The 26,555-nt window shown below is 36.1% G+C and overlaps 2 protein-coding genes across 2 annotated transcripts in view; one reads left to right on the top strand and one right to left on the bottom strand.

Moving 5' to 3' along the window:
* Window positions 1-26,555, bottom strand: part of DCTN2-p50 (dynactin subunit 2) — a 177,123-nt gene that overhangs the window by 12,893 nt on the left and 137,675 nt on the right. The window lies entirely within an intron of this gene.
* Window positions 1,073-26,555, top strand: part of LOC136846138 (collagen alpha-1(XVII) chain-like) — a 28,498-nt gene continuing 3,015 nt past the window's right edge. Inside the window, exons 1-11 of the mRNA XM_067116883.1 lie at window positions 1,073-1,278; window positions 2,818-2,907; window positions 3,769-3,795; window positions 6,674-6,826; window positions 8,564-8,634; window positions 8,837-8,905; window positions 20,843-20,873; window positions 23,160-23,306; window positions 24,591-24,702; window positions 25,385-25,502; window positions 25,957-26,073. Coding sequence (XP_066972984.1) covers window positions 1,254-1,278; window positions 2,818-2,907; window positions 3,769-3,795; window positions 6,674-6,826; window positions 8,564-8,634; window positions 8,837-8,905; window positions 20,843-20,873; window positions 23,160-23,306; window positions 24,591-24,702; window positions 25,385-25,502; window positions 25,957-26,073 — 960 coding nt within the window. The 5' untranslated portion in view covers window positions 1,073-1,253. The remainder of the gene's footprint in view (window positions 1,279-2,817; window positions 2,908-3,768; window positions 3,796-6,673; window positions 6,827-8,563; window positions 8,635-8,836; window positions 8,906-20,842; window positions 20,874-23,159; window positions 23,307-24,590; window positions 24,703-25,384; window positions 25,503-25,956; window positions 26,074-26,555) is intronic.

The raw sequence follows: 26,555 nt of genomic DNA, 5'->3' as shown, positions 1-26,555 counted from the left end.
ATAACTGAACAGTCCTTTACTTCCAAACGGCTTGGCAATTGAACCTGTAACTCATTCTAATTAAATTGATTAATCTAAAGCTATTAACATAGTGGAAAGAAGTGCCGTTTCCTGTCATAGCTAAGACTTGGGTAGGTGCATATCCAGGAAAAATGCGAATGATGTATAAAAAATTTATTTTTGGACGGAGAGCAACATGATGGCCATTAGGCCTAAAGTTCCAGTGCCGGCCACTTAAAAATAATCAACAGATTAAAGAATTGCAACATTAGACGAAGTAAATTCTGACAATCGAGTGTTAGAAATGTTAGTTATTGAAGAACGAGAATAAATAATGGGATAAATGGAAGAGTAACGATGAGATTTCAAATTGAATATAATAAGTAGACAGAGTGGGCAGAACTGAAGTGTCCTCTTGGTCCAGAACCCGAACTCAGAAAATATATATTTCAGACGGAATTCACCTCCGAAGTCATCTAAAATCCATAATTCGACTGTGTTAACCGTATTGGCGTTGTTCAGTAAATTTATTCTTGATATACAGGTGTCGTGTCAACAGCTAAGTGCAACGGTGCAATTCATATAATGACATTCAAAGGTAACAAAGAGAAAATAATAATTAGTGAAATGTAACAGCAAATCAAGCCTTCAAGATGAGAGAAAAATCCAAATCCTAGACTAAAGATACGGTGTTAACTGAGTGAAAATCAATTGTAAAATAAAGAGTTGGATAAACGACACGGAGAAAATCGGAAAAATATCTGAAGACGAGAGACGGACATCGAATGATTATCATGTGTTGCCATAATGCTACGTCCAAATTTGCGAGTAATGCTTTCGAGAAACAGGAGGAAATGAGACAGATTGAAGCCATTAATTGCAGTTATTAATAATATTAAAAGAGGATAATGTATTTAAGTTACAAAAGGCAGTATAAGTTAGATATTTATAGCTAAAACCCTGAAAAATATCAATAAATAGCCTCAGCTCATAGATACACTACTTATTTCCAAGATCAACCTCACAGGATATATAGCAAATGCGCCTCGACGAAGACCTCTTGTCAACATACCCTGTCCAGTGGACTCGTAATCAGGACCCAAACAACCTTGGCGTATTCCCCGCCATGCAGGATCGTTTTATCACTCTAAAACTCCGTTAAATTGCCGAGTTTATCATTCGCCAACGCTGACAAAGAGTCTTGATAAAGTTGCGCCTTCGGAGAGATATTGTTGGAGCGAGGAACGGCAGCCATGGCGTTGACACGCGAGGAAGAAAGTAAGTCTGAGTTTTGGCAGGATTCCGCATTTTGTAGGCCTGTCACGCAGGCGAGGATTACAGGATAGGATTATCTTAAATTATCCTTGTATATAGGATCTGTCTCATATATTTTAGGGCACGTCTTGTGTTTGGAATTTGGCCCGATCCCGCTGTAGGCTTGGGCGATATTCGTAGCCGTAGGATGTCACGTAAGGAAGGATACGATAGGATAGGTCTGTCCTAGATTGCGTCTTTGTATACGCCTTTTTTGACGTTTTAAGATGCGTATTTTAGGGGGGTACGTCATGGTCCTATGTCTGAATTTGGCTGGATTTCTCATATACGCCTATCACACAGGCAAGGATATATAGGATGGGCCTATATCCTAGATTACATCCTTGTATATAGGCGTTTTCTCACGTTTTAAAGTACGTATTTTAGGGACATGTCTTGTCTGAATTTGGCTCGATCCCACATTAGTAGGCCTAGGCGAAGTTCATAGACCCAGAGTATCACGTAGGGAAGGATACGATAGGATAGGCCTATCCTAGATTAGCCTAAGTCATTATAGAGGACGCTCATCACATTTTAAAATATATATTTTAGGGGCCACGTTGTAAGTCTGAGTTTGGTTCGATCCTCTCCCCCCCCCCTACTAACCTAGGCTAAGGCATAGGCTTATCCCGTTGGCAAGGATACAGTTGTATAGGCCTATCCTAAACTATATGCTTATTTAGTATAATTTTCATACTTTAAGATACCTGAGTATTTGTATTTGTACAGCTTGTGAGGGGGCCACTGCCTACAGGTCCTGGTCGTTTCGGCTGTCAAGTCATTTAGGCCGTAACATCCAAACTGGCAAACGGCCGAAATGGTTGTATATAATACTTTGATCCCTGAGGGGCTAGTAATAAACACAGCGTCCCAAAGTGAGCCATGTCTTCACGCACTTCAGGTTCATGGCCGCCTAATCATTCCAAACTAGTATATAATACTTGGATCCCCGAGGGGCTAGTACTAAACACGGTGTCCCAAGGAGCTTCTGCCATGTTGTACAGCCTAAACTTCATATGGCCTAAAGTTACTACGGCCTAACAGGTTCACAGTCGAAAATAATACGGCCTAATCGTCCCGTACTCCTGCCTACCCCTTAACCTAATGCTACTCGAACTTGACACCAAATGGTTAATGGGGCTGTTGCTGTAGAATCTGGTGGATGTTGACATCAGAATTCAAGTACAGACGTGTATTTAAATTCAATCAGTCAGTCAGACTTGACCATAGAGCTTTTAACGGTATCGACCAGATTATTTGCCAGAGAATGCTAAAATTTCCAAAAGCTTATTTCCCACTAATGAGAGAGAGCAAGGGGATTTTATAGTTTAATTTTGAAGCAGAAAGTATTTTCATCTGTTGTTTTGTGAACTACACCTAAAATTATATTGGCATGTACTGAAGTAGTTACTGCTGAAATTATTCCTTCTATGTGTAGTCTTGTGAAGAAATCTTAAAATTATATTGGTAAGTACTAATTTGTTTTTGTTTAATTTTAAACAGGAGAGCTACGCTTGAATTCCAGCATTGGAACCTTGCTTGGCAGCTTGAGCACTCGAACAGATTTGAAACAGCCACCACCACCTAAGGAAGGTAAGCATGCATTTTCCAATGAACTGTTACGTAAAACAATCACGAACATATGATAACAGGAACTGTCACGAAAAACAGGTCGTGATATTCAGAGGTGAATTTTTGCAAAATATCTTTCAGGCAATCATTGTATTTCATTTCTTGGGACAGATTAATTTTGCAAGCATTAATGTCGTATGTAAATAGATATTTTATGGTTTGGGGTTTCTGAAAAAACTTCATAACAAAAGATTCGTTCTCTTGGGAATACTAACCAGAGCATTTTGTATAGGAACATATTCTTAAAAGTCAGCTTATTATGGGGTTCTCACAGCTCGATCCCTCTCATGTAAGTTACTGTTCATTCTATATTTTCTATTTTATAAGTAAAATGGGAATGTAGTGGAAGAAATGAAATGATTTAAAACATTGCAGAACCTATAATTTAACTTCCAACAGTCTTCTTTTCTTATAGCGAATATTTCCCAGACCGCAAACAAAACAGTAGGCAATTGGTTACTTCATACTGTACTCAGGGATCCATTAGTAAAAGTACAGAGCTGCCTGATTGCAACCACCTTCCTTTTTGTGTGTATGTGTGTGGGATATTGAGGACTGCAATATTGGGCTATGCTGTAAAAATTAAGTTTTAATGACCCTATTTTGTCTGTCTTGCAGTTCCACTGTGATGTATGTATGCCTAACTCCCTCTCATTTTTATAATAAAAAATAGAAGATTAACATCTTATGTTTTTTGTAGTATTCGCATTATCATGTACTGTAATTATGAGTAATATATAAAAAAAAATCAGTTTTTTTCCCTTATACTGAATAAGGCTTGAAGACCTATTCCATCACATGTTTTTTCTTTTTATTTTTCAGATTTCAATGAAGAGGAGGATTCTGAAGGTAGGAGAAACAGTTGTATTTGTCCAGTTATGCAAATTCATAATTAACTTGTACAGTATAGGCAATTTACTGTATTGTAAAGTCGTTGTCAAAATCATTTGTGCTCTGAAAGAGCACCAGCAATGCTGGTAGAAGCCAGATTTCATAGACCATAGTCAATGTGGAAAGATACAAGGTCTGTTTCGTCACTTATGCTATGAACTTGGTTGCTTAGCTCACAGTTTCAGAGGTCTCAGTGTGACACTGTGTGGAACACTGAAATCTCTGAATGCATTAATTGACATGTCTTATGTATGCCAATGTTTCTTGCTTTTTTTGTTGTTCAAATTATACAGTATATGTTTTACCGAACATCATCTAATGGTATCAACAGGTGCAACCATTGTATGCAAATGTTGTTACTGTTTTGAAGTGATGTGTTTTGGTGCGGTTGGATTTTAATTGTTCATATTCTGATTCTGAATGTTTCAACTCTTAAAACTGTCAAAACTGAGGGAATGCATGAAAATATCGCTAGTCTTGTCTACCGTTTGCTGTGCAGACAGTGGGCAAAACTACTGGATCTGAGTATTTTTTAATGCTGTGATGATATTGCTCTGAGTTTTATCCTCCCTTAACTGTAGAGTTTTACAATTCACATGTGGTATTTGTAAATGCAGATAAATTTTGGGCTTTTTAAGGGTATTGTTATTCTTTTCTGGCCTAGGAAAGAGTCATAATATCCCATTGAACCTATTTAAAGTACAGTACTGGATGCATTATTTGATGTTCTGTTATTCCTCTGTATTAATTATACTCTTTTATTCTCCTGTTGTACTTGATAAGTTTTATAGTATTGTTTCAGCCCAGGTGTCAGTATTTTCCTTTAATTGAACATCAACAAGACAAAGCCAACAGGCAGAGATCTGTGTGAATGGAGGATGTATTTGGACAATATGGGGATGGTTGATGTATTGACAGTTCTGGAAGTGGATTTTGTTTCATCTGCTGCTATGTTTGGTTTATAATATTGTGAGTAGTACAATCATGTTGGTACAATCTTGTTGTGAAGTTAAGATGCAAAGCTACCATTATTTTGAAAGTATTTGGGAACACAGAGTAACTTTAGAGATATATTGTGAGGGCTTCAACTTTTTGTATTTTCTCTTACTGAAACCTGTATCAGCCATGGCCATGAGGTATTAAGGCTTAAATAGAATTACTGTACTTTGTGAAAGATTGCTACACTATTATTATTATGGACTGTACAAAATGTCATGGTTGAAACTAGTTTCAAATGCATTTATTGGTTTGAAAGATTACTTCAGATCTGTCCTGAGAAAAAATAAGGTTACCAATACATTAATAGGTACAGGAACTTACTGATTATTGATTTTTAGTTGTTCTAACAGGAATATAAACTAGAGCCTTTTACGTAGGGGTATCCTTCAGTGCAAGTTGGAGTAATTCGGTTAAACTTGGTAACAGGGTATGCAGTTAGTGTTCTCATTGCGCTGCCGCTGAATGCAAAGTGGGAAATCATTTCCTCTTTCTTTGGATGTTTTGTAACTTACAAAATGAATTTGCCCAAGAATACTGAATAAGAGGGTTGTGAATGAGCCCAAGAATACTGAACAACAGAGTTGTGAATGACATGAGCTGTTCCTTTTGTGAGGTCAGGACCTGCTGTCCTGATCTTCCTTGTGAGGAGTGTGAGAGTTGTCTCCTTCGTAGAGGAAAAGGTTTGGTAACAATAGGAGGAAGGTGAAAGTATTCATCAGTGTCGTTACATAAAAGGCTAGTGTTTATATTCCTGTAGGAACAAATAAATTTATTTTATAAAGTAATTGGTCTTTTACCCTGTTTTATATAAACCAGAGACTTTTATCATAATCTCACCCTAACTACCCCACTCAGTCCCTGATGCTGAAGGGAAAATGCTTGGTGATGGCACCCTCCTGCCACCAGTTAGCTACCTTGGCACCAAGTTTCAGTGACTGAATTCAGTTCATGCTAGAGTATACTCCTACGTAGAAGCTCTGGTTTATATACTTAAGAAAAGTACAAATTACTTTTAGAAAAAATAAATTTTAGGTACGTATAATTAATTGGAGTATGACATATTGCATATTGCTTAAGGCTTTTAAATTTCTTTGTAAGAAGTTACATTGTGATAGAATAATCAATATTTTCCTGTATTCCCTTTTTCATACCCTTGTTAGAGTAGAGTAGAGTAGACTGCAGATCGTAGAAGGGATCAATGTTAGCTGTCGTTACCCAAATCAAGCTTTCTTCTGAATATTTCTTTATGGATAAAGTTGAGGGGAGCCTTGTTTCATGTTAGCTGTTAATGTAGGAAAGGACAGTGATCTAAAGAATTATTGTGAAACGTCTTGACGCTTGTTTATTCATAAAACCTCGTGGTAGATATTTGAATGTACAGTACGCACATTTTTAAAATTTGAAAATGTTGGTGGAAATATATGTGCAGTGATAGATAGACCTTTATTAGAATGACACTCCTCTACAGTGCTACATTTTGAGCTCTGTAAAGCTGACTTTTGATGAAGATCCTGAAATCTAATAATAGGTAGACTGTATGGTGATTCCATATTGGATGAAATGCCAAAAATTTGGTTTCCTTATTGCTTTTTTGATTTTTGGGCTTTGTGGAAGGTAGTTTCAGGGTAACGTATGTGTGGGCACGTTTTATGAATGGAAGGTAGTTTCAGGGTCACAGTGTGTGTGTGTGTCTTATGGATGAAAAGTAGTTTCGGGGTAACATTGTGTGTGTTTATGAATGGATGGTAGTTTCAGGGTAATTGAGTGTGTGTGTTGTGTGTGCGTTTGTATGTCTTATGAAGTTACGTTAGCAGTTGCTTAAAAGAGAAATCTCCAGGGGGAGTGAAGCGCAGCGCTGAAGACCAAGGGGGTGTTCCCAAGAAACCCAGAGATGCAGAGGAAAGCCAAGCGATCGATTTTTACTCGGAAGAAACTCCAGATTTTGAAGAAGACGACCCGGAGTGGGTCGTGGAGGAAAAACGATTCTTGAGTAAGTATAAAGATTTATTTTCTTAAGTGTCACCTCCCTGTAGGCGCACTGTAGGCATTACCTAAGGTTCTTCACAGCGTACCTTCGGCCCCTAGCTGCAACCCCTTTCTTTCTTTTTACTGTACCTCTCTTCATATTCTCTCTCTTCCATCTTGCTCTCCACCCTTTCCTAACAGTTGTTTCATAGCGCAACCGCGAGGCTTTCCTCCTGTTAAACCTGTAAAGCCATTTTACTCTCAGTTTCCTTTTCAGTGCTGAGTGACCTCATAGTTCCCAGCCCTTTGCTTTTGGTCTAAATTGTGTATTCCATTCCATTCCTAAATATCACCTAAACTCTCAGCTTTATTTGTTTAACATTGGTAGAAACAATTGCCAAGATTTACTGTTTAGTTTTGTGTTTTATCTTAAAAATGGCATTTTATGCGTAATATATTCAAACAAGATTCATAAAGAATTTCTACAGCAATATCTCCTACTTATAATGACTTACATGTATATATTGATTTGATAATCACTAATATACAGTAATCTGCAAGCAGTGTCAGCCCTTCCACACTTGACTCATAACCCTTTTCATTCCTTAAACGTGCACCGTCATCAGCTATTTTTCTGACTCCTCTGATCACGATCGATAAAATTATTAAACAGTCTTGGTTCCAGTGATGTCCATATTCTCTTCTGAAAAATATGAGAGTTTAGAAAATATGAGATACTTCACTTAACTAGCCACCCTGCCAAACACCAGAATTGTCTTTTTTCCCTTTTTTGCCAAACTTGCACATGAAGGAGATTGCCTTGAATTGTCTACATATCACATTTGTCTTGTCTCAGCTCATCCTCCATTATGTTGAAGGGTAGCCTGTACACAAATACAGACACCACCCTATTTACAAACATTCAACTTACAAGCATTCAGAGATACAAACAAACCGGATCGCAAATTAAAATTGTGTTGAGAGTACTCCCCTTTGCCACTCGTAAGTTCAGATTGTGCTTTGCCTGCGTATTCTGTACATGCAGTACTGTACTCGTATGTACAGTGTATTGTATTTTAGGATGAAGAAACATACAGTACTGTATTGATTTTATAGCATACTCTACTTAAATTAGGTATGAAGAGTACAGTAACCAAAACAAACAATTCAACATACCAACGGCAGTCCAGAACGTAACTTGTTTATAAGTAGGGTGGTGTCTGCATCCATATTGGTAGATTGTCTATGTCTGTCCATCAGTGTTTGACTTCATAATCAGAGTGCTTTAGCAGTACTCACAGACTGCTGGTTTATATTCAGTTTCTATAAATACATTGTTCTTTTTAACCAATTACATTTACTCCCTTCTTTCTGGTAGCCTTACTGCAATATTTCCTGAATATCTCTTTATGGTTGATTTTGATTTTGCCCCTATGAGTCAAGTGTCCCTCAGAGTTTTTTCATATTTTTGTTTTTATCTCGGCTAATTTTTTTCTTCTTTGTCGCACCAATTACAGCTATGGTTTTGTGGCAATAATTTTTTTTTTTGAGTGGGATTGTTAGTCTTATTTTTTTCTCTTATTTACTTATTTTTCGTGTTTTTCTATACACATCATTGTCTTTCTATATATGCCATATAAAGAAAAAGCTAATCAAAGTTACCAATATCATTTTCATTCCATGTCTCTCATAAGTCTTTTTCCCCAGCTGTTCTTTATCCATGAATTTTAGGTAAAACACAATTGTACTTTCTATTCAACAGTTGAAGAATTTGGGAGGAAAATTGTCACCCTTAGCTTTGATGAGAAAGACCGGTTTATATACACCTGCGAGGTAAGCTCTTTGAGTTTCGTTATATTGTAACAAATGAAGTAACTTGGGATTTTGAAGAAGGAAGATATAGTTTTCAAATATTTTGCCTTAGTTATTGAAAGGAAGAACATTTCACCCATTACAATAAACTTTGGTTATATCAAGTGTTGTCCATTTCTGACAGTGCATGATTAAAGTTAATTCACATGGTTTTTTTTTCCAGATATGCAATGTTGAGTGTTGTCAAAGGAAAATGTTGGAAGCTCATTGTAATGGTATGAAACATCTAAAGGTAAGTGCCGTAATCATCTCTGGTAGAAGGTAGATTATGTTTGTCAGATGAGGAAATGTTGTTAGGAAATTTTATCAATCTCTGTTCAAGTTGTTATGATGCAGATTGTTTATTTTTATTTCCTGTTAGAGCCTGGTTAAAGTTTATTAGCATCCATCAAGGTCATTCTCAAGAACCTTTATAAGTTTTGCCTCGTGAAAGAACCACTCCCACAAGATTGAGGAGTTGGATAATCTACTGGAATTTTTATTTTCAAAGTGTTTGTGTGGTCTCAATTTTATATAGATATATTTTCATGTTTTATAATTTATGCAATCATAAACCTCAAAGTTTATGGACAGCTTCAAACATAGTATTCTGCTTGTTATATGTGGAATTTAGTGGCTCTCAGAAGTCACATGAATTTTCATTATTGTTAAAAAGCAGTTGTATACTGTTCATAACAAAAATTGCAAATGCCTAAACAACATTAGGCAAAAGCTAATCTTGTATGATAGTTGTACAGTTATGTTTTGCATTTAACTCCATCAGGTAATTAAATGCAATGTAAGAACAGTACCTGGAACAAACTCATAAATTTGAAATTACAGTCACCTTAAATGAGTATCACAAGTACTCGTTTCCATGAATAATGTTCTGCAAAGTTATATGAAGAAAACAGAATTGTAACCTTAACTTTCTTGTCTAAATGTCAAGCAAAACTAAACCAAGTTTTAAAACTTGCCCATCAAACCAGTAATTCTCCACTTACTATCTATGTCTGCACCATGACTTAACCGTACTCATGCCAGTGCAAATGGATACGCACCCCTAAACGCACAAAGAACAGCACTCTCAGGTTAAAAGAACATTGAGTGTGGAGTGAAGTATGATAGTTGATGAAAAGTAAACAGTTTAGAATTGTTATTAGATAGGAGAAAAGGAGACCTAGGAAGCACTGGGAAGATGGAGGGAAATAGGTATTGTCTACCGCAGTCCTGGTTTAGCTTCTCAGTGACCTGAAAGTTTGGTCATTGCTTTTGATATAAGTTGAAGGTGATTTGCTGTTAATATATTCATTGTGGTTCAGGTGGTGCAATTGAGGTTCCCTTTGGGTTTTGTAGAGGGCAAATGAGTTGGTGGTGTATGTAAGCCTGTCCTCTTAACTCGCCTTGCTGATGGAGGTTTTGTTCAGACATAGTTTTAAGTGAGTGCCTTTTTTTAGTGTAGAAATAGGTTAGTAAACCCCCCTTCCACATGTAACCTCATAAAAGACATTTATGATAATGATTTTTGAGGAGGTTAGTTGTATTGGGTGTTCATATATTTTGTATAAGTAGAGAAAATATTTCAGATTCTATTGCTTTTGTACAGCAGGTAGGAAAAATATTGCCATTATATCAATATTGCATAGCTCTCTCTCCATCCATATCAGTATTGTCTGATTGTCTGAGCACCACAGATTAAGGTTTGTTTTGGTTACATTTTTGAATTTTTCTCGAGGTTGAACAGCATGAGAATGTATCCTAGACATGAATATCAGATGGAAGCAAGGGAAATGATGGAAAATCCACACATGCAAATATGAGCATTTTTAGGACTTTCATGTGGACTACAATCTTGCATCATATATCTTAAGCCTATGTTGTCAGTGAATGAGAGGCAGCCCTCAGTAGATTCCTTGGGGTTAGTGTTCTGTGAGTTGCAGGCATAGATACTACGGCCTCCTTAACGGCTATCATTGACACGAATTACAGTATTCGTATGAATCTGGTAGAGAGAAGGCCAGTCATTTTTCAGTGCTATGAACTGTTATTGTTTCCATAGAAAAAATACTAAAAAAAGGAGCATGCACACTGGGCATCCCATTACAGTTTCAGATACATGTTACGTTATTTGCTCTTGAGTGCAGATAAATAGGGCTCTCTGTTTACTTAGCTCTTTCTGTGGAAGGCATTGTCGATCAGGTAGAATCTACAAGTATGGTGAGCAGACTGAATCTAATGAAGCAATTAAGTAACTTGTTAGAGGGACATTTTACCGATCCTCCAGAAATTCTTGTTGGCGTTGTTTGATGTGGATAATGTAATCATGCAATTGGATTTTTAGGGTTGCCAGGTAGATCTTTATAGTTCCTATAAATTTAGATAACAAGGGAAATTATACTTGGAACAGCAAAAAACTACGAGAAAGTATTTATTCAGAGAAAACAAACTAGGCAATAAGAATAGAGGCAAGCTGTTGATGAATGTAGCGCAGTACTCCTTTAAAGGAACCCATTTGCCCTCTTTGGCACCCTGTTAAAACTTCATTGGAAAGTGAAGGCATTTATGAAACATAGTTGTATGCATACATACAAGGACTGTGCAGTTGTATGTGGCTTCCCCCTGAAAAAGTAATAGGACTGTATGAATGAAAAAATTGAATTGTATTACCCATTAAATAGTATTTGGTTTATTTTCATGAATTGATATTATGATATTTTAAGATAAGGTTAGTGTTTCAAATATTCATTTTGTGTAAAAGTGCTACTGCATAGACGTGAAGTCATAAGTTTTGTTGCATTGAGTCCTAGTAATCAGTTAATTATGTTTACAGTCAAGCGCAACTTCCAAGGTTGTGATTGTTTTTGCAGTACACTTTGAATGAATCTTTGATCTAGGCATACTGAGATTGTCCTTGATGCCTGTCTATAGTTTTGTTTGGTACTGAAGCAAAACACTTCTTCACAGGTATATATGTAATTGTCACTAAGGTTAAGTAACTAAGATTTTGATAATGACTGACTTTTGGTTCAATTTGCAGACATTCCTATTGACTTATTGGTGCTGCAGTGGACAAAAAGAGTTTCTGTAGACATCTCAGGATACATGGAGGAACAGAGACGAGTTTTTCAATCTTCATCCGTCATTTATAAATACAGTGTATTTAGGGTTTTTTTTTTTTGTTATCTTTTGAAAACTGTGGTAATTAAACTGCACATATTATTCACAGGTCAGACCCATAGAACTTTATCTTGCCAACTATGAAGCTGCAGGTAAATTAAACATTGAAGAATTTATCACTTGAAAATTTGAAAGGAAACCTTGATAACACAGGAGAATGTACTTTTTTTTTTTTTTATTAACCATGCACCTTTGATAAGTATCAAAGTGCTTATTTTATATTTATAGGAAACTTAACATGCATGTTGAAAGAAAAACAGGCAATCTATACATTTGACAAAAGAATCTTTTGGTTTGTAGCGTAGTATTTATCACCTCATAGTTTTGGCAGGTAAGCACCTTTTTATTTTGATGCAGGTGCATTTATGTTTGTTAGACTGTCCCGGAGAGTGTGCCTTTGCAAGTTGTCAACTCTCTCATCAAATTGAACAGTTGGAAAGATGGTTATTAGGTGGCAGTTGTTATTTTCAGGCCACCATCTCCTCAAGCTCTCTAAGTATGCCCACCATTATCTGGTTGCAGTTTTCTTTCATTCGTCAATCTCTGACCTGATTGTTTTCCTCTGCCCAAATTTAGGAGGTTAGAACTGATGAAAAGTAACTGAAGATATTTTTTATTTAATTTTCCTCATTAAGCATAAATAAGCAAATGAAAATGGAAGTGCCTTTGATACACAGGATCTGTCGTTCAAATTTTTAGGTTTATTTTTTTGTTTTTGAATATGTAGAGCTGAATGACTGCTATGGTCCTAGTGCTGGGCTTGTCCATAAATTTCGTACATACATTCATTCACCCTGTGATTCATTAGAGTACTGTGTGTGTGTGTGATTGGGAACAAATGAGAATCTGAACTTTGAAGATGGTTCTCGAATGGCTGGCGAGAATAAATGCAGCCTATATTTAATATTTATTTTGTAAAATTATTGTTGAAACAGGAAATAAATCATTTGGGATGTCAGTCTGTGGGCAGTTTACCATAATCTTGTCCCGTTTCCCACTTGCTTTAGCATGCTCATTGGGAATATGTGTGTCTCTTTCTCAGCATTTTTAGAGAATGCTAATATTGTGCCATCTCACGTCATCTGATCCCACTGAGTGGATGCAACTTTTTTTTTTTTTATTCATTACAACTATTTCTAAGCTCAGTTTAATCATTTCACAGTAAATATGTCTTCTGCTGCTACTGCTGTAGTGTATGCTTTTCAACCGAAGGCATGATTTCTGCCTTTTACATATGACTTTCTTCCAGTCTCTCTCTTGTTTTTCAAACCTCTGTAACCTTGCTGTGCTCCAGTTTTCACCCTCCATTGAGGAATAGTTTCTTGGCCAAACCCTGTGAGAGTCTAGACACATAACTTGATGGTCTCATTTACATAAGATGTGAATCACCCAATTCTATTTCAGTTTTTCTAGTCTCATTTCTGTGTGTGCCAGTTTTTTTTTATTTTTTTTTGGCTGAACCTTTCAGTTCCACTTTGGGTATACCTTGATTAATTTAACTTTTGTCTGTTTAACAACTGTCCCTGCAATTCTTAATTTTTCTATTTATTCGTGTATCTCAGCTATGTTATGCATAGCATTCATGATGCAGTTACAATAGGACTTGTTAGCCTCGTGTAAGATGATGCAGTGAACGATACTTTTAACTTTTTGAAGGTCTTATTGTTTGCCGTTTTTATGCAGATAATATTCAATTGAATCATTTGATAGGCATGTTAAGGTTGTACGCGCCATTTAAGTCTGGCTCTGCTTGCATTGTGAACTTTAGAAGCAATCCGCATTAATTATTTAGTAATTTTAGAAGTCAGGCTTGTTCCCCACATGCCTGCCTTCACTTGAGACTGATTTTACCTTACTTGGCTATAAGCCTTGTCTGTAAATGCATAACTGTCTTTCTCTGTATCAATTTATCTGTTATGCTTAGTTTGTCATTGAATCTCTTCCTACACAGTCATAGGGATTTCAGTTGAAACGTGGTACAGATAGACAAGCAATTTTAAGTATGCATGAGTACAGATTGCCCACCGGTCTTGATATCAAAGTGTTTGTCTCACTTGTTATCACAACTCAGACAAGGATGAAGGAAATCCAATCAAACTTGGTACAAATGTAGACATTTGCATAGATGTGCATTGAAGGGAGGTTGTCAGTGTATCTGTTTCGTCTGTCCTTTAATGTTGTCATTCCAACTCGTAAATATATGAGGGGGTCTCGCTGTGGCTTTCAAAGCCCTCGGATTTTGTACAAAACTTTAACCTTTGCTTTCATTTAGAATACTGTAGTTTATCTGGGGCTTGTAGAGACATGTGTTGCCTTAGCAATAATCCAAGAATGCTTGTTTTAAAGAGCAGTGAAACATCTGGGAAGCTTTTGTCACCACAAAATGGGCCTACTTTCAAGTATTGGATTGTATGAAAAAATTGAATTTTATTTTCAAGAATTACAATTTTATATGTACTCAGTAATTGTATTTCCATCATTAATCTGAGCCCCTTTGTGCCAGTTTTACTCAGTAAAGCTAGAAATTTTCACTACTCGGTACTCTGCGTTGGGTTCTCACCCATGACGCCATCGTGATTGATAGTGAACATGTAGTTATTTTATTTTGTTATTGATAGATGAAACCTTGATAGCCTAGACAACAATGGCATATACAGATGGAGATACAGAAATGAAAACATTGAATGCCACAAATAAAGGAAATTTGAATGATTACAAATATTTGTGGGCCATTAGAGGATCCTGTTATATGAATAAGAACCCCATTGCCTGTACTGGTTGCCTCCTAATGCCTTATTATGCTGTCTCCAAGAGCACCTTGGCTTTCAGACATGCAAGAAACTGCTTGAAAGAATACTCGAGCCTCAAGTAATTGACATTATGGGAAAATTAGGTATGGTACTGGGTTACCCGATGCTCTCATAATCAGAGGAATGTTGTCTACTGTGATTGCCTTCCCTCCTAGAAGATAATTGGCTAAGTAAAGTAGTGGTTTGTCCAGTGTTCAGAGCTTTCAAACGTTTAAATATACTGTATATACATTAATAATAATTCATTGCCTTATGTAGAGGGTCATCCTCCCATCCAGCTGAATGCAGACTTCTGTTTGAGCGCAAAGCTTGACACTGAGGAGGAGGCTTGAGATGACGTTCTTATACTTTGTGATGACGACCTCACACTTAACATTAGCAGGATCTTCTTTTATGTGTGTGAGTGGGGTTACACATATCAAACCTGTGGAATTGACAAAGTAAGTCAGTGGTTTGTATTTAAGAAAAAATTTAGAAACATTGAAGAAGAGTGGAAGGGTGGAGATTATTCTGTAATTATTATAATCCAGACTCCTTACTTATTGGTAAGGGGATGAATTTACTTTATTTACTATGAATTGGAATCCATTGAAACTTAACAACATAAGGGAGTCCCAATGTCCTTTTAAAAAAAGGGAGAACTTCCATTTGGGTCCTCTTGATCCAAACTGACTAGCTTGTCTGTGAATTGTTGATGTGTCAGGAGCAGGAAGCAGATTTGCCAAATTGTTTATTGACAGGTTTTGTGTAGAAGTTTTGCTCAGTTTTGGTGGGTTGAGACATCAAACAGTGAGGTTAGGCCCTAAATGTCATGGGAATTCAGACAGATTATGAAGGATTTGCATAGGATAGTCTCACCAGATGTCCAACTTTTTAAGGAGAAATATATTGTATACTGTAATTGTTTAGTAGTTTACTGTGATCACTGGGCTACTTTTCTAGGCTCTCATAGACCCTGCTTGAAAGATTTGTTTGTAATTGAAAGGCAAAAGGTTGAAAGGAAGTAAAGAAGCATATTAGAGGAGACCAAAGTGCATGGATGAATATGAAAGGTGGCAATTAATTCAGCTTTGGGCTACACAAGGCCCACTGCAGGTAGCACCTCCCTACATGGTCACAAAGGATGAAGACTTGCAATTTGAAGAGAAATGGGTAGACTGTCAAGAACTGAGATGGTCTGCAAAGTTTAATTGTTATAGAATCAGCCTAAATAAAGGTGGTTATTGTATTTATGGAACAGATGGCGTCCAATTTTGTACAAGTTGGTCGACAGTAGAATTTTGGTTTGTTTAAAAGAAAGTTTGGTTTATATGAAAATTGAAAGGGACTGATTGTATTTAAAAGAACTGAGTGGTAGACATGAAATAACAAAGAGGATATTGAAAATTATAAAGATGTATTTGAATATTGGTGAGCTGCATAAGGATAAAGGTCATAGTTCCACTAAGCAATCCCTTATTTGAAACTGCACATACAGGCTATGGTATTTTTTGCACTAATCCCCGCTGTGTACACAAAGGACGGCCAAAACTTCATGTCCAATTATTACTTTTTTTTTACTGTTATTACTCATAATGACCAAGTGTTCCAATACAACCGGCCAAAATTCAATTGACTTGCATAGCCAGCAGTCACCATCACAAAGCCCTCCTTTTAGGTAATCTTGGAAGAACAGGGTTCTAAATGGCATTAGATGCATTTTGTTTTGTTGGAGTGGCCTTTGTTGTGGATTACAATTGGGAACACTATACTTTACAAGGTAAATGGTTTGCTGAAGTGGTAGTTCCCTTGGTATTTGTTTTGCAGTTCTCAAGAAATTTAGCTGATGTATATGGACTTTCATTTCTTATGTTAAGTTCAGATGTGTGTACCATATTAGGAAAAGTAAATTAATAATTATCAGAAACACATCCCTCTTATTTCCATTAGGTCTTAGCCCTGTCATGCTTTGATTTGCTATACACAAACGATTCTAGGTTCACATTTTTTATTCAAGGTGGGGTAGTGTTGTACGTTACAGTTTCAGTTAAACTTAATATAAAAGATGAAGGAATCAGAGTGCCTTTTTACCAAGAGTGATTATAATTGAAACCATATTCCATTACTTTGATGTTTAAGAAAACTTTCACTGCTGCTCCACAGTTGTGCCTTCAGTGGTATTTCTCAAATGAGCCTTCAGTGGTGTTTACTCAGTTTGAGATCAGTACCACATATTTATTTTTTCAAGGTGTTTTACTGTTGGATACTAGATATCTTTATTCTATATCAAAGTGTGGAACAATAGTATGATTGGTCACAATTACAAGTTAAGAAGAGGCTGCTTTAAAATGCCTTGCTTCCCCGACAATATCTCTAAAATATTTGTTTTGCTGCTGTTTGGTTATTTAAAGTTTGACATTTGTCCAGAAACACTTGGCTACTTTTTCGTATTTCAATTTATCTGTTTTAAGATGAGCATTCTATTCTGTGGAAGTTTATTAGGCAAGTTATCAATCCTTTAGGCTGGTTCTCTAAGAATATGGTTACATTGCAAGTTTTAATAGTTGCAATGATGGAAATGTTTGTATCCAAAAGTGATTTTGATAGGTCCTCTGGTGACAGCCTGTGGTGTCTTGGTTCCTGAAGTTCATTAACACTGACATTCAATATACTGTATAACCATTCAGACTAACACTTACCATATTTGGTAATCACAGGTGTATAGAAGGTCTTCATCTCCATTGTTGGTCTCAGTGAGATAAAACTTCCCATTACCTTTCTTGGCCCACTTGTCTCAGTTGAGGTAGATAAATCTGAATTTGAGATATAGTAAACATACAGTCTGAAGAAGCACGTATCTGAGGATTGATTTTATACCCAGCTCATTTAGTATCCTCAGTTTTGTACAATATTAAGTTGAGATGTGCTTGTGGTAATGATGATTCAACTGTTTGCCTTGTCTTGTGAGCACTTCAGTTACTGTAAAATACAAACCGTTACTTAATAGAGGCCCGTCTTACTCTTTACACTCACCTCCCACTCCTGTTGAATGAGCCAGTTCTTTTTGTGAGGTGCACTGACTGAGGTTTGTTACATAGGAGAGAAAATTGGAAGTCTGCTGTCACTGAAAGGGTTGCCCTTGCCTCTTGGCTTTTTCTGTAACTTCTTGATCTACCCTTTGAAATGCTGAAATTTAAGGCTATATATGCACAAAGGTTTGTATTCTTCAACTAATGGCAAATGTCAAATCTTGCAAATAAGTCAAAGAAGGAAATTTTGTCAGAATCTTGATCATTTTTATTTGTGCAGTTATTAAATCTGTTCAGTTTAAATTTATTATTAATAATGGTTGGCCAGCCTTTGGAGAGTAAATTATTTTAACTCAGGTTTGGTAAAAGTTCATAATGATGATAATCTACAAAATGATTAAATATCTTGGATTTTTTTTTTAGAGTTGGGACACAGATGACTGCTTAATTTTTCAAACTTCAGTTACCTAACTGAAAACCCCTTTTTGTTATCAAGAAAATCTAGACATTGGAATCTGTTGTATATGATTGAACATCAACAGTTAAGGACAACAGATATACTGTAGTTTAATAACCTTTGATACATGTATACTGTTAATAACCTTTGATACATGTGTACTGTAGAATGTTGGATACATAATGCAACTTTCTGTTACATCGAATAGGAATAGTAGAGAAGTGCACTTTATTGGTGTGTTTACCTAAATTAGTTCGCTGTTTCTTTCCCTCCCTCCTCCTATATTGAAAAAAATTAAAGGTCAACAAGTCTAAAAATACAAAATTGTAAGATGGTACATCAATTTGGTTTATAAAGATAAAAAGAAAATTAGAGATAGTTTTGTTTGTGATCCCAAGACATCATGTTATATCCAGTGCATGAGAAATGTTTATGGGAGGTAAAGAAAATATAGGAAACAGGTTTATTTGAGCATAATTGTTGATGTATCAGAAAGTGTTGAACTTTTAAAAAAATATTTTAGCAAAGGATCCTGCCAACCATTTACTGCAAGTAAAGGATAGCTATTTCAATTTTCAAATTTCTTTGGACTTGTGAAAATCACTGACGACTATGTGCTGATGACGAGTCAGATTTCTAGTAGGTTTGAAAGAGTGAAGAAAAATGATCTGGAAGCAGTCTTCATTATGCAATTGGTCTCGGGGAAGATACCAATTCAAGAACTTGCTCTGTAGTCTCGCAAATTGACTGATCTAGATACAGTATGTTCTTTACTTTAAAGAAACCTCATACATTTAGGAAAGGAAATTTCTTTCAGAATTAGTAAAAATTGAATTATAAAAGGAGAAGAACACTTGAGCCTAAATCTATAACATAAAAATCTATCATTAAAAAATAACAAGTAAAAAATGCACCAAAGTTTTTTCGGCGCAATCGAGTTTTCTGTATAGCCACTACAGCATACTGTATAATCAAGGCCGCTGACAATAAATCTATCTTTCGGTGGTCTCGGTATGATGCTGTATGAGCCTTGGCCGTGAAACTTTAACCACCGCCCAGTGGTGGCCTGTCCTATGTCGTTGTCAGATGCACAATTATGGCTAACTTTAAACTTAAATAAAATAAAAACTACTGAGGCTAGAGGTCTGCAATTTGGTACATTTGATGATTAGAGGGTGGATGATCAACATACCAGCTTGCAGCCCTCTAGCCTCTGTGGTTTTTAAGATCTGTGGGCGGACAGACGGACAAAGCCGCCACAATAGTTTTACAGAAAACTCAAAAGAAAGGAGTATTAACAACATGGTTGAAATGAAGCAGAAAAGTGTTACTATACATGTAAATAAGAGAATCCCATGACCTGTAAGACAGATAGGGAAGGAATGCACAATGAAACTTACTCATACATATTCACTAGGTTAGTTTTCATACATGCACAATGGAAAGATCTACAAATATATGATACTTTGTAACCTCTTCTCTTTAGCCCCATATTTTTTTAAGGTTGCCTAACCATAATGATTGCTGGTAGGCCAGTGTTCCTACTTATTTTTTAATGTTCTGTTATTATAGTGATTGCTTTGCATCCAGTATCCCTTGCTACAAAGTCGTATTGACAAGTGTTATTTTCAAGTTTTTCTTAACCTTTTCCTTCCACATTCCTTCTCCCATTTTCATTCCACCCTCCTGTAGCCCAAATTGTACACCAAACATTACACTTCACTGTATAACCCCCCACAATACTTTTATTATTACACTTTGTATCACCTTTTTTGGATTTTTTTCATATATACTGTACTGGTCAAGTTTTCCGTGATTAGTGTCCAGCTGCTTTTAAAAATATTGCCTGCTGTTCTTGAAGATCCCAGAGCCCCACTTAAGATGCCACACGTTCCATTAGTTGTGGCACCTTATCAGCATCCTCTAGCTGATGTCTGCTTTCTTTATTTCAATAGATTCAGTGCTTTGTGTATTTTATATTTTAATTGCTCTATCTTCATCCCATATGCTCTTTTAATTTCTCCTTGCTATGTCAGGGCTCTGGTTCCTTCCTTTCTAAAGTCCTCCAAGGTTTGCCTTCCTCATTTCTCCGTTGCCCTCTGTACGTATTGTTTTCCTATAATGCCCTTCGCAAGAGCTAGAAGGTACTTGTTTCTTCATTATTTTGTGTACACCATCATGTCTTCATGTTGTAAATTTTCGTTCCTACAACATATCCCTCAACCACCCTTTGTATGCTGCTTCGGAGTAATTTTCTCTTTCTGCTTTTGATTTGAAGTTGCTGACAGCTTTCCTCATACATTTTCAAGATTTTATTTTTCAGTCTCCATATTTTTTCTTTTCATTATCTGTATTTGTCCGCCATCTTTCCTTTGCCATCCTGCCTCAAGGGAGTTCTGTCAATACGGCACAAGGATGAAACATATGTTGTCCTGTTATTTTTCTTGACGAATTTGTTATGAATGGAGATTACATTGTTATTTACGTTATTAATATATTAGATTTAAAAGTATGCAAATGTGTGAGGAGGTTTCAACATGCTGAGTGTCAAAAAATGTCTCTGTGTTGACTTCAGCTCAGGGAAAAGGACGGGGAGCAGCAACCAGAATTTCTCATGGTGTCTCTTTAACTGACACCAAACCCATACTTGTGGAGGGCAGTATGTCAAAAGGATATTTGTTTTTGTATGATTCAGTTTTTGTTATCTTTCATTAACGCATTCATATTTTTCTTTTCAGAAAAAGAATCTGCTGGAGAGGCGGTTACAGGGTAAGTCGTGATGGTATTTTTCTCGTGAGTTAATGTTTAGTGAATTTTAGTGTTCGGGGTGATTTTAAAAATCTAATGTTTTAAAGGCAGTGCAGTAATTTAACGTGTGTTGGATACGTGCATGAAATTTTGAAGTTTTGTATCGCCACATCCCCATCAGTCATGTATCACTGTATTTCTGTGGACAAGGAAGTCCAAGATTAAGGGGCCTGTACTGTGCTTGGGCAACTGTTGTTCATTCTAGGAGTGCCCCATCAAGTTTTGTTCGCGTTTCATTAATCAGTGTTACTTCATTATTTTTGTTTTGCTTTTTTGTAAGTGCATGGATAGGAGCTGGTGTGTTGACATCTATTACCTTGTGTGGTTGTGAGTGTTCCTTATCTTTACTGATTCCTCGTGAGTTTTATTCATATTTTGCTAATGTTCCTGATTCATTCCCAGTTCATTCAGTTTTGCATTTTCCTTGTGGAGATTCGTACAGTTGTTCATAGCACTTGTTATTGTGTACTTTTTATTGCTGTTGCTTTGCTGTGCAATTTTAATAGTCAATTATATATTTTAGGATTTTATCTCATGCATTAACCTACTAGCTTAAAATTTTCTGCATCAGAATGAGTTTAATTTTGTTAAATATTGTACACTCAGGCTTTGTGTTGGCACTTAATATATCATGTGACAGTGGATTGAGAGAAAGGAGCTGCATCATGAACGATGGGTCTAGGGGCTGCATGTTTGATCAGTTGCATTTTTGTTGCTTGGAGAACACAAGATGGTATGTAAAGGGGACGTTCGATAACTGCAAGTGTGGGGTGAATATGATTGAAGGTTTGTTATGGAAAAACCAGATCTGTGTTGGAAAATTCAGGTTTTTCAAAATATTCAGGTTATTAGAAGTTTAGTAAACACTAGTGGGAAGTTGATATTAGCAAGGAAAAAGTAATATAACAAAGGAAAAACTGTTTTTAATTTTGAATAAAGGATGTGAATGCATAGGATGTTGACAATGCAGAGGGCCTTGTAGAAACGTATCATCTAGAGAGGTTAAGAAAGCAACTTTGGCAAGAAGAAAAGGATTTGCTAAAAGTATCATGGCAACCAGTCAGTGGTTTGTTGACCAGAATATAAGAAAACATGACATAGAAATTTTAAAATTAAAAAAACTCGCAAAGGAAACTGGGGATGCACCATGGTATGGAATGTATACCGTATTGGGATTGCTTGAATATACTCTGTAAATGTTGAATAGAATGTTGCATGGAAGACACAAGTGGTTGAAACCAGTTATTGTCAGTTTAACTTTATTCCAGATAAATCCAAAGCAGGTGTAGTCTTTGTTAATATAGCAACTGTGGAAGTTCCATTTTAAAGAAAAATTATACCTATGTTTTTGGTTCTGTAGAAGACATTTTATAGACTACCAGGTCAAGGAAGTTGATGGGCATTACAGAAGTAGAGGGTACGTGGAAGGCTCATGAAGGGGTGTAGGGCTTTAACCCAGTACTAGATAGAGTATAACAGGGTGTCACAAAGAGGTGCTTAGTATTTCAAAATAACTTGGTTTACATACCCTGTGTGACTCTCCTCAATCATTGTACGTATTATCATTATTATTCGTAAGATGAAACCTATTCATATGGAACAAGCCCACAGGGGCCATTGACTTGAGATTCAGCATCCAGAGAATATGGTGTTCATTAGGGAGAAGTAAGAGGCAAAGGGAAATACAAAAAGAAGAGATCCCACTTATATTAAAAAAGAAAAAAATAAATAAATACAGATAAATAGATAAAAAATGTATCCAAATGGAAGGAGAATAGTATTAGGGCAGTAAGGCATTGCATCTTCGCTTGAACTTCTGAAGTTCCAATTGCACGACATCCTCTGGGAAGCAGTTCCACAGTCCAACAACGTGAGGAATAAAGGACCTATCGTTCATTTTGAGATTAAAATGATTCCAATTTCATGTTAACCAAAGACCAGTTTTTTATAAGATTTTGGGGGGATTGAAGCTAGTGTTTTTAACTTGTTTACAAAGGGTCATTTTGTATGAGAGTGTGTGTGTGTGTGTGTGAGAACAGAATGATATTGGAGATATTGATGGGCCTCTGAGTCTCAAGGATTTTTTTCATTAAGTATGTTGTTATTGACGTTGATATGTATCGATGAATAGTATATTGTTTTCTTTTGATTGAATACTAATGTCATATTCCTTGAGTAACTATGCTAATTGCCTTTGCAGATTTGCATCTCTGATTGCTCTTTACAGTTCTTGTGTATTTTCCATAGGTAAGGATGTTCCAGATACTTTTAAGGTGACAAAAAGCAACACGCAAAAAATAACGAAACCATCTGGCCCAAATAAACCACCGGAAAGAGACCCCGAGGAATTCAAGAATAAGTGGCAGAGCAACAACTACTATAATTATGGACCAGGTAAGGAAATTATTGATTTAGGATAAAGATTCATGGATTGCTTCTCTTGTCATACTGACTTTTACATCAGTGCTATTTTAAAAAAGTTTATAATTTTTCCTATCATTGAGATTCATTGAAACATCTCATGTTTTTATATTTTGATAATTTTTCTTGGTGTCTGTACAGTTGCCAACTGTTGTTCCTTTTTTTTATTGTGTTATTGAAAAGTCAGCTGATACTTAAATGGTTTTACATCAACTTTTCACTGTCAGGGCTTGATTTGAAATGAGTTCTGTTTACTCTCTAATGTGCTCTACCCTATTTTGCTTAAACTCCTATCAGGTCTAGATTCTCACCCTTCTTCCATTTGTTCATTTCTTCTCATCACATGCCCCAACCAGCTGCTCAGTTTTTGAGATCTGTTTTTTTTTCCATTCTCTTGATACCACATCTCTCCAGTTTCTCATTAGTAACATTATTTTCCCACCACACTAGAGACATGAACCGTAACATTTGTTTGTCACCCCTCAAAATCTCTGCCAATTTCCTTGTCAGTGCCAGCTTCAGTTTCTGCTCTCTCTCTCTCTCTCTCTCTCTCTCTCTCTCTCTCTCTCTCTCTCTCTCTCTCTCATCCAGCTAATTTCTTCCTTTCCTCTCTTTCAACGCCTGCTTCACAGACTAGTATTTCCCTGAGGTAATAGAATGTCATACCTCTTCTAAGACCTGCCTAGTTATCACAATAGAGTTTTTAACCCCCCCTCCATCCCCCATATTTGCACTTGGAATATGTTTCAGGCATAAAAAATATATTACACTATATTTTGTTACTCGAGGACCTCTTGTAACGTAGTGCATTACATTTGGTACACAGAACAGAATTTACCCCTGAGCCTTTCCCACAATAACATGGTCACTTTTCTAATTCCACTGGCCATCTGCAAAGCACCCCCCAGTGTCCCCCTCATTTTGTAGCATCTTCCATTACTACAATAGCCAGCAAAGGATTTAACCGTGATCCTGAGAGAGAGAGAGAGAGAAAGAGAGAGAGAGATGTTGACGAGATATGATATGTAAAGAAATATTAAATGCCTGAGAGAAATCAGTACGGTTATAATAACATTTATCAAATAAAAACTATAATAAAAAACTTATATTTAAAAAGTTGGTTAGCAGCCAAGGAAATACTTGATGCACGTGACGTACATTATATGTGTGGTATGTAATTATGTGTGCTATTAATTTAAATCCTGTGCATTTTCCTGTATTACATATCTTTCTATACATAAAGTAAACTATTTACAGGTAATCATCCAGGATTCTATAATCACCCTCCACCTTTCGTTCCCCCACCTGGCCCACCTGGTTTTCCAAATGGGCCTCCACCTGGCCCACCACCAAATTACTATGGACCCTGGTTAGTGCTATGAAAAGCTGTTGTATTTTATTTGGAATAGATTTTCTTCTCTATATTAGACAGTCTTGAGTGTCAGATGTTTCAGTTTCTTGGGTAATGTCAGGTTAATCATTGAGTTATTAAATAACAAAGGAATTCTAATGTGGACATATATAAATTTCTTATATTAATTAGTATTGTAAGTGGGAATTTTTATGTTCAGTTCCTTTTCACTATAGAACTTTAGGGACTTTAGTGCCATTTTTATCTTGTCATTTTGTATAGTTTTATTTTTGTTTACCACACAGTTGACTGTTTGCTTTTCCATGAATAAATGTAGTTTTCATCAAATCAATACTTAAAACTGTCAGGCAGTACCGTACTTTGCATTTTTTAACTTGGGAAAATTGAATTATCAAGAGTGGGGTTGTATGATAACATTACTTATTTTTATTGTATTTTTAAAAACTTACTACCTTTCTTGGTTTTCTCTGTATATTGCCATTTGTTTTTGAGATATTTTGAGTAGTTGATTATATTGCTCTTGATATTTTACAATTGGGTGAGAAGTTTAGGTCTTGATTTTTGAGATACTGTTTAGTCGTAACTCATCACTAAATCTAAGCTTCTATGGTCCATTGTTGCATATCATCAATATTGAGCCCGGGGGAAGGGAAAAGACTAATGTATTGTCATATTTCAGGGGCCCACCACCTCCAAATATTTTCAACACTCCTCCACCCACTATAGTCGACACTAAAAAGAATACCGGCAAAGATAGCCTAGCTGGCGGTGATACTGGATCACTGTTGCAGAAACTTGTAAGTATTTATTTTAAGTGACTTCACTTTTAGGTGTTTTGGCCAGTAACTAACTTGTTTGTTAACTCAATAAATATTTTGCCTTTTCACCAGTTCACAGCAATGGTTACCTTCACGTCTTCATTTATGCCTCAGTTGTTCATTACTGGCCTTTTTGTTATTTGATTTCTTGCTGTTAAGTTATTTTGCATTTTTATTGTTATGTTAGTACATCCTCTTAGTTTTGCTGCAAGTAGCATAATATTTATCCTTCTGTCTAAAAGTATTCATGAATTACTGGGCTGGAGATTTCTAGTGTCAAAGATTGTGCTGAAATGTCCCTGAATTACCAGTTGCATAATGTTAATTTTTTGGTGTAGGTTTTTCTGTTTGCTGTTTACTGTTGACCATCAACTAAAAAGATTTATTAGACCTTTTGCAGTTATGTACTTAAACCAGCCTTTTTCTCATACAGGCTGATTGTGCTGTAAAAAATGAGAAGGATTCTGAATTGGCAATAAATGTGGTTATTGCTCTTATGAAGTCCTTGAAAGACTTCAACCACAAAAGGGGAGAAACCAAGTTTATTGAGGTAAGTACTAACCATCATATTAATGTTGACTACCTTTCTGTTTTGATATCTTCGTGGTGGAATTTTGTTGATAGTGTTACTAGAAATAAATTTTGTTGGTCGTAGAGTTTTTGCTTTACATGTTGCCTTTTACATTAGATATTACAGACAGTTGTTGGGAACAGGATCAGGATATCAGAATCTGTTTTTGTGTGTGTGTGTGTGTGTTCTTAGAAAATCATTGCCTTTTATAATGCTACTTCAGAAAAAAAACTATTGTCTTCAAGATGAAGATTATAAGTTAAATTGTAGAAAAGTAATCCCCATTGTTTGGTTTTTCCATAATCAGTACTATGCAGCTGTAAATACTTGTTTTTTGATATCATAGCCACTGTTTGTCTTCAAAGGAGTTACACTCATGATCCTCCCAGGGCTGCATAAGAGTTTAACCCCTTTGAGGACTCACAGCGGCTACCAAAAATAGATTTTTCCTGCGTCCAAAC

The sequence above is a fragment of the Macrobrachium rosenbergii genome, chromosome 2, assembly GCF_040412425.1.
Source record: "Macrobrachium rosenbergii isolate ZJJX-2024 chromosome 2, ASM4041242v1, whole genome shotgun sequence".
NCBI classification, from domain to species: domain Eukaryota; kingdom Metazoa; phylum Arthropoda; class Malacostraca; order Decapoda; family Palaemonidae; genus Macrobrachium; species Macrobrachium rosenbergii.
The sequence above is the reverse complement of the archived record's forward strand: the minus strand, read 5'-3'. Positions and strand labels throughout refer to the sequence as shown.